At 40.8% G+C, this 8,759-nt stretch overlaps 1 protein-coding gene across 2 annotated transcripts; it reads left to right on the plus strand.

Moving 5' to 3' along the window:
• Positions 1-3,204: 3,204 nt before the first annotated feature.
• otud3 (OTU deubiquitinase 3) lies at positions 3,205-7,735 on the plus strand. Of its 2 annotated transcripts, none has more exons than XM_053424538.1 (8): positions 3,205-3,346; positions 4,124-4,409; positions 4,858-5,006; positions 5,323-5,435; positions 5,544-5,666; positions 5,881-6,013; positions 6,273-6,460; positions 7,020-7,735. In XM_053424538.1, exons 2-8 carry the CDS (start codon positions 4,204-4,206, stop codon positions 7,182-7,184), a joined length of 1,077 nt encoding a protein of 358 aa, XP_053280513.1. In that variant the 5' UTR covers positions 3,205-3,346; positions 4,124-4,203; the 3' UTR covers positions 7,185-7,735. The 2 variants fall into 2 exon arrangements, with proteins under 2 accessions (XP_053280513.1, XP_053280512.1); XM_053424537.1 differs by having other exon boundaries at positions 3,219-3,346; positions 4,106-4,409.
• Positions 7,736-8,759: the final 1,024 nt, after the last annotated feature.

Consider the following 8,759-nt stretch of genomic DNA (forward strand, 5'->3'; position numbering starts at 1 on the left):
GGACTAGCATATAGGCTCATTATTTATAGTGGATACCTGTAGATACACTAGAGCAGGCTTCATGAATGGTACTACTCGTGATGATCCAACCTCCTTTGAGCAATGGCTTAACCCCTTTTATCCCCCAGTTACACACAACCTTGTTATTTTATTCTAGTGAAGACAACCAATTGGCAAAATGCATTCCTTCGCCCCTTACCCCAACCTTAACCGTTACCAATATATACCTAACCATGAAAACTGCCAATTGAAAGTGGGTCAGTAATAAAAATGTCAAACTGTCCTCACTCTGTAAGGTCAATAGGGTCAAAGTGGTCCTCACAAAGATATCTGTGCACACACACCATAAGGGAGAAAAGTCCCCATGACGTGACCATTTAAACAGATTTACTTCCACGTTACATGCAGAACCACAAATACCTGTCTTTCTTTCTAATTCTCTTACAGACATTGCAGCGCTTAAGTTTCTGATTCGGTGCAATTCCATGCCCCTTCTTTTTTTTGGAATATGAGCCACATGACTTGTTTCTTTAAATAAGCAGAGACAGAGGTGAAGACTTTGAAACTGCTGTTGTCCGGCAATAATTCCCCAATCAAACCTGAAAATCATAATAATTTGACAACAAAGCTCACTGAGGCAGGTTTAACTTTTTTAGGCTAATGGTCCCAAAACCCTGGCTGAAGGGATCACCCAGGGCCATGGGTGTCCGGGGATTCTTTTTAAGTAAGAAAGTAAGAAACTAATCAGCCTCGGTAAACTTTTTCACAAATATACATTTGTTTAAACCCATGGAAGTACTTCATGTTAATTGACAATATATAACTGACATGAACAGTGATTTACATATGTCTCAGCACCATGGACAGCGCCCATAAACCATCCTGCGAATGTGGGACACATTTTCTGACTCTCTTTAAAATCGATAACATTTCACTTGCAACTATCAACATGGAAACATTTTAACAAACAAACAAAATAACTACTCTAATTATATTCTTTATTTTTGTGGTGGGAGGGGGTTGCAGAATTCATAAACATCTGCTGTTGCAACCCACAGACCCCCTATAGTTGTTCTATCCTCCTCCAGTAAAGAAAATACAGCCAAGCTAGGCACCAGTGTAACAGAGTTTAATTACAAACTAAAGGGGGTAGAATGAACCTAATGCAAATGTTTGATTGTAATAAAGGGACTTTAAACCAGAGCAATAACATGCAGCTACAAACACAGGGTTGAAAGTGGGTTTACAGTGTTTCTCAGATATGAAAGTGGCCAGCACTCCAAGTAGCTACCCAAACAATTAAACAGAAAAGGGTATCTACGCTGATACGGCTTCTTTTGTGGCAATGCTTGCATTAACAATTAGGTTTACATTAAAAGGGCAGGTTTAATTAGTGGATTTTATAAACATGCAGGTTTATGAGGTTTATCAATTATTGACCGTAACTCAGAGATTTGTTGTTGGTAAGACACTTTGCGTTTTTGAAATAATTTTGATTTAATTTGAGTACTGAAGTTGACTATATATAGAGATATCTGATGATATCTGATAAAACATGAATAGTAACTACCTTCATGGATAAATATCAGTAAATGAGAAGATGCTTCTGATTAAATAAGGTGAACTAACCCTTTAAAATGTTTTTTTTCCCAGTAATTTACCTCCTGAGGCCCGTACCTTTAATAAAATGTCAACATTTACCAAGAAAACGTCCAATATTTGCATTTGGTTGCGTGAAAAATGTTCCTCTGCTAAACTGGAAGAGGCCAAAGAAATGTCTCCGACTTGATCTCATTTGTATCCTTTATGCTTCAGCCGATATGAAATAACGGTCTGTTTATATGTTGAAGCAGCTAGTTTAAGAAAAATCTAGGTTTCACCGTTGTAAATGCCCTCAGGTTTCTAAGTGTACAATGATATCTCCTCATGTTGGATATAAGCACAAATCAGAAAATGGTGTATGATTAATAACCACAGTTTTGCAGATGGTATATATACCAGTAACCTTGTGCCATGGTAAAGAAAATATTTGAGCATGTCAGTGAAGCTGCAAAGTAATTTCTTATAAAAAGGTATGTCAGGTTGAACATATGAAACCCCAGTCAAAGACTTTCCGCTATATTAGTGTCTATTATAGCCTCAGGCCCTTCCTATAACATAATGATTTGAAGCGCCTTGTTCGACTTCACCCACAAACATATTGTACATGTACAGTAAAATGATATGTCGTTCATGCTTGGCTGATTTCTGTGTTCCACTCAGGTGACTGACGCTGATTGCAGCACATGCATGGATGACCTCCGGGCCATTACATCTGCTCACACACAATGCCATTACTCACCAAGGTCTATAATGAACCACATGCCAACGCACATCTGCAGATGTGTGTCCTGTTTCTTTCGCACCAGCTGGCGTGCTGCAAATTTGTATTTGGTTTTTATAGGAAATGGAATAGTCTTACAACGTCCTCCTGTTTTCTGATGCAGTTTTATGTCTTCAGGCTATTTTATTTGTATCAGTGCGCCTGCTGGTTTATTTTACATTGCAAACATCCTGTTTATTGCTTCTCAGCCCACTCATCCCCCACACGCACCAACTGTGTGGAGTCATCAGGAGGAGTTGGTGGTGGTGAGTAGATTTTCTCCGATTTGGGGAGAGGTGGAGATGCAAACATTTCTTTCAGAGTTGTAACTGTAAACTCCTACTTTGTCCTGACTCACCGTCTGCAAAATAATATGACTCATGCACCTCTACTCATGCAATTATCAGAGATATATATATATATACAACGGGACCGACCTGGTTAAATAAAGGCAAATAATAAAAAATATATATATAGATAGATAGATAGATAGAAAGATAGATAGATAGATAGAAAGATAGATAGATAGATAGATAGATAGATAGATAGATAGATAGATAGATAGATAGATAGATATATTGATAGATAGATAGATAGATGGATACAACAAGATAGAACAATTATGAAATGCATTACTTTTATGTATAATACTTGAATAAACACTTATAAACACACTAATGAATTAAGTTACATGGATTTTCTATTTTCATTCACAAGCTTTATTTATACTTCAGAATCCTTGACCCACAATTACATATAATATAATATAATTTAATTTAATGTAGTGTTATGGATTCGTTAAATAGACCTACCATGCCTTTCAGCCCTACGCATGGCCCATTCCCCCTTCCGTAGGATTTGACGTACACTGACGTACGTATGCGGAAGTTCATTTGTAAACAAAAACGACAATCACATAATTTCTCCTCTGAGACAATTCAAAACGGAACAAAAAAATATCGCTTGGAGTATATCTTGTTAAACGTAAGTACTACTCTTTTAACTACGTCTAACTCTTCACTTACTCGAATTGTATTCAGTGCTATAAGCGAGAGTATACGATGCGTTACGTAATATTCAGCTGTGAATGCTCGCTCGCTAGCAAACTAGCTGCTAGCTGATGAACTTCATGTTGGCAAACCTGACGCCGATAATATTCCCTTTGAGTCCGCTAAAGTAATATTACCTCGTACTAACCTATACTCGTTACAAGACCCGGCAAACTAGTTGTATTTAGTTAACGTACGTTTAGCACTGTTGACTAGCTTTATAACGGAACTTGGCGAATTCATATTCAGCAAAAACTGTTTATGTTTTATCACCAGTTATTTAATATTTTATAAAAAATATGTGAAATATTTAAGTCCGATTTCCTTTTTCTTGGGTCGTCAGTCTTCACTTTGGTCAACATTTACACCAAACATCAGTTCATTCAAGAGATCACAGTGATACTGACAGTAGATTAAAAATGTTGCTTAATGCATTATTTATATTCACAGTTCGAACCAGAGAATCAGACAAAAGTAGTAGCGAAATGTTTCCTCCATATTGTTCATATTGATGGTCTGAGAATCCCCTCTTAAAAATGCCTAATGAGCTACTATAATATATATGGTATAATGTCTTCATCTGGGACAGACCATGGAGGTTGTTCTTGTGCAAGGTTACAGAATACACGCTGGATAAACAACCCTGGTGTTCACTCACACACACTCACCTCTGCTCCTGTGTATTGTTAATCAGGTTCCTGATGTGTGGCAGTGCTTGATGCTAGGGCTGGCTCTGTACTGGGAGAAGACGTACTTCGGTGTCGTAGGCCTGGAGGCACGACTGCAGCCAGCATGTCAAGGAAACAGACATCTAAACCTGTGCGGAGCAATAAAAAGAGCGAACTGGAACGCAAGAGGGATGATCGGGCAGCTCGCCGGGCCATTGTGAAAGACCGCAAGAACCGGCCTCAGGATGGTGATGAAGGAGCAGAGTTTGCCAGTTTCTCCATTCAGCTCCAGGCACTGGGACTTAAGCTGAGAGAAGTCCCCGGGGATGGGTAAGAGCCAGAAAGAGATTGTGGCGTCTAGTTGTGCTTTGTCTCCCTCTCTGTTTTTCTTTACCAACGCTGATTCTTTTCACATTTGTCTTTTACATGTCTATTAAAGAACATTAATATAAAGAAATCTTACTAACCAGGAGGAACACTATAGCTCCAGCCTCTGTGTTTGTTTCTCTCACAGTCAGTTAAAATGTGTTTGTGTCTAAACTACAATGTAGTAAAAGCAAAATTTGTCACTCTTCATCAATCATGTTTTACTATTTGGCTGGAGATCTAGGAATCTTGTGTCTCGCAAGACACAAGTCATTGTTATTGTCTGAAACCCAGGACTTCGCCAGCTAATACAGACTCTAACAAAGACACTTGAGGAATATCAAGGCGTTGATTCAAACTTACTGACATCTTTGCCCCTGAGAAACATTCATTTGGGCTTTTTTTTTTGCAGAAACTGCCTGTTCAGATCTTTAGGTGACCAGTTAGAGGGTCACTCCCGGGGTCACCTCCGGCTTCGCCAGGAGACTGTCCAGTATATGACGACCTATCGACAAGATTTTGAACCCTTCGTCGAAGATGACGTGCCCTTCACACAGCACTGTAAGAAAGCTACCCAGTATGAGACATGGACTAACTTGACCACGGAAATAGTAACTTTAGCAAGGGGCCTCTTTAACAGTGAACTGATTAGTGATGCTACTCTACATGGTAATTTCTCTATGCAGCAAACAGGAACAATGCACTGACCCCTGGTGGTGCCCACTTCTGCTTGCAATAGATAAATAAATATAAAAGATCATCAGGACATATTGATGCAACAAAGTTGATTTAGTTTTTCAGACTTGACTCCATTCTTTGCTTCACTGGAGCTTGGAATAAAATAGGAAAAAAAATATTTGTGTTTCTTTCCACCCAGTGTCGAGCCTCTCTCAGCCCGGTACATTTGCTGGCAATGACGCTATTGTAGCCTTTGCTCGCAGTCAACAGGTGAAAGTGGTCATCCATCAGCTGAACACACCACTGTGGGAGGTAGGCACAGACAAAGGATTTCCAATCTAATATAACGGGCTGTTGATCTATGATAGCTAACAGCCCTTTGCTACTTTGCACACATTATAGGTTGTACTTTCTTTGTAGATAAATGGTGCAGTGAAGCAGGTGTGCAGAGAGCTACACATTGCCTACCGATATGGAGATCATTATGACAGTGTCAGGCGGGTCGGAGACAACTCTGAAAGTCCTGCTCAGCTCCGCATAGAGGTAAATACTGTAATATACAAAGACCATCAAATATTAAGGAAGAATCGCTGCCATCCCTTTCATCCTACAACATCTGAAATCATGTGGTATTTTCCACAACTGCCTCTTTAGATTTAAAGAATGCATCATGTCGTGTTTAACATTCACAGCTCAAGTACTGTAATGCTACGTTTACCGATGGGTCTTGGATGATTTCTCGCTTTGCTATCCTCAGAATATGCAGAATTCGCCAGGCCAGCAGCGTGAGTTTGGGGACGGTCAGAGGGAACGACAGAAAAACCCTTCCCCCACAGCCTTCGAGGAGGACAACGTGATCCTGAGCTCCATCAAGAATCGAGGAATCCAGGGTCAGAAGTTACATTTGACTCATTAGCTGCAGGAAGAATTAGACTGTCAGAGCAAAAGAGAACAACGAGGCATCAAACTTCCCTACAGACTTCATAACTATGGTGCATTCAAGCTTATCTCTTCTGCTACATTCCCTCAATCAATATTCTACAGACATCAGCCTGTTTTTCAGTGGACAGTTTTCTCTATCTTAGCAGTGACCATTGCATCACATTGACTCTTTACTATTTGAGTGTTTATTTATGTTTTCTTCCTCAGTTGATGAGGAGAACCTTCTCCAGCTGAGTGCAGCCACCATCAATGCTGAATGGCTTTTCGGCTCGGTGCTGGGTCAGTCCTGCCAGGACCAATGCTCCTCAGGATCCTGCTCAGCCTGCAGAAATACAGCCACGGACTGCAGCGAGCACAAGCAGTCAGCAGAGGGCAGCAACATACAAAAGCCTAAGGTGGAGTTACAAGAGGGATTTGCTAAAGACATCAAATATTTCTCTTTTAGAAATTTCTGTGGATTACCATTTTACTTACACTTTACTAAAACACTTCAGTAAGGATATTTCCATTAAGATGTCTTAAAACAATACCTATGTTATACATTTATGCTGACTTGTGTAACATTATCCAAAATATTTCCAACAACGTTCAAACCCAGAGAAATCCACACTAATTCAAGGTAACAGGACGTTTCATTTAGGTTACCTTTTATTTGCGTCATATCCACTTTACCCTTGGCTTTGTCCCACTCTGCTAATGAAGTATAAAGAAGTCAAAACACAATGCTAGCCTTTAGACTGTTGGCGTTTTATTTCCTACCTCTGTTTGTACTTATCACTCAAAATGAATCGCTATTATTCATTGCTGTTTGCTGTGTAAGAGAAAAACTCCCATAATCCCGCACTGCTTCACGCATCATCAAACTAGGTCTTTTGTTATCATTTTGATTGAGAGACCCCTAGTGGCTGAAGTTACATATTTTTAAAAACACAATTCTGTTTTCCTCGTCCCCAGGTATCAAACAAGCAGAGGAAGGAGCAGCAGAGGCAAGAGAAGAAGAAGCGTCAGGAGGACAGGCATCGGCAAAAGTTTCTCCAGAGCAATGGAAGCCAGGACCAGAACCAGAACCTGCCGGAATCTGTTACTTTAGTACCAGCTCTCAACACGCTCAGTATATAGACTGGAGCATGGCCAAAATTACCTACTGCTATTCTAGCCATTGGTGGCTGACGCTTTCAACAAAGTTTTGCACATAGAGTCAGAGTTGATTGTCACAGTGGAGGACTTTTCCTAAAGAAAACCCTATAGTTTCTTTGCAAACAGTATAACGGTGCCTGCAAACTTGTGTCTGTGTGTATGTGTGTGTGTGTGTTTTTGTTTGTTTGTGAAGAATGTAAAAGTGAAAGAGGAACAATCAGTGTTTCTGCTAGGTTCAACACCTGGTTGGTGTTGCTTTATGTTGGTACTCCTCAGAGCTGTTCAACCTTCCACGCTACCTATCCCCTCTCTCTCTGTGCTGGAATTCTGGCTCTCCACGGTAAACCATACAGTTAATTTCATGCAGCCGGGCCTTTTGGTTTTGCCACAGATTTGAGTTCACGTTTGTTCAGATGTTCAGATCATTCAGTTTGTATGATCTGACCAAAGTATAAAATAACGTCAGGGGGAAAGTTGAATTATGTTCATGCACACTGTGTAAGGAATGTGGCAATAAAACTTAAATCAAATAACTGGTCATGTGCATCAGATTATGTATTTCAGTGTATCTAGAGTGATAGTTCCTCTTTATTTGTTTCCCTTGGTGTTGGAGAAAATAACCTCAATACAACACATTGAACATAAACGGACATAAGTCACATTTTGGAGAGACTGAGGTTTCACTTTATACATAACAAAGATGGTTACTGCATATTCAGAACCAGAATTGACCTCACTGAGTGCATATTACTGCTTCTTGACCTCTGTGCCGCATTTGACACCATTGATGAAAACATTCTCATTAATAGACTGACACAGTGTGTCGGCACTGATCTTGAATTGCCCTCAGATGGCTCAAACCTTTTTCTCAGATTGAGACATTTCTGTTTCTATTGGAAATAACATCTCATCCTCAGCTCCACTAATGTTCGGGGTTTCACAACGTTTTATTCTTTGCTGTACATGCTCCCACTAGGGCACGTCATCAGCCATTTTAATGGGATATCCTATCATTCCATCCTATCATTCCTCCCAGGGAATGGCTCTCCCACCCACGACCTGATTATTACCCTTGACAACTCTGAGGTAGCCCATACCCAGACCTCTAGGAACCTGGGTGTGACACTCTACAGTCAACTCTCCCTTACTGCCATTACTGCAACAACCCACTTGTGTAGATTCATGCTGCACAACATCAGGAGAATACGTCCCCCTTCTCACTCAGGAGGCAGCGCAGATTCTGGTCCAGGCTCTGGTCATCTCACGCCTGGACTACTGCGACTCCCTCCTGGCTGGTCTGTCTGCTAGTGACATCCGACCCCTGCAGCTCATCCAGAATGCAGCAGCTCGAATGGTCTTTAACCTAAATTCACTCACACTACTCCGCTCCTCCGCTCCCTTCACTGGTTACCAGTGGCTGCCCGTGTGTACCGGGCTGTGAACGGATCGGGTCCAGTCTACATCCAGGACATCGTGAAACCTTACAGCCGAGCCCGTCCACTCCGCTTAGCATCTCAGAATCAACTTGCTGCTCCCTCACTGCAAGCTACACACTCA

This window comes from Pleuronectes platessa, chromosome 6 (assembly GCF_947347685.1).
Source record: "Pleuronectes platessa chromosome 6, fPlePla1.1, whole genome shotgun sequence".
NCBI lineage: Eukaryota > Metazoa > Chordata > Actinopteri > Pleuronectiformes > Pleuronectidae > Pleuronectes > Pleuronectes platessa.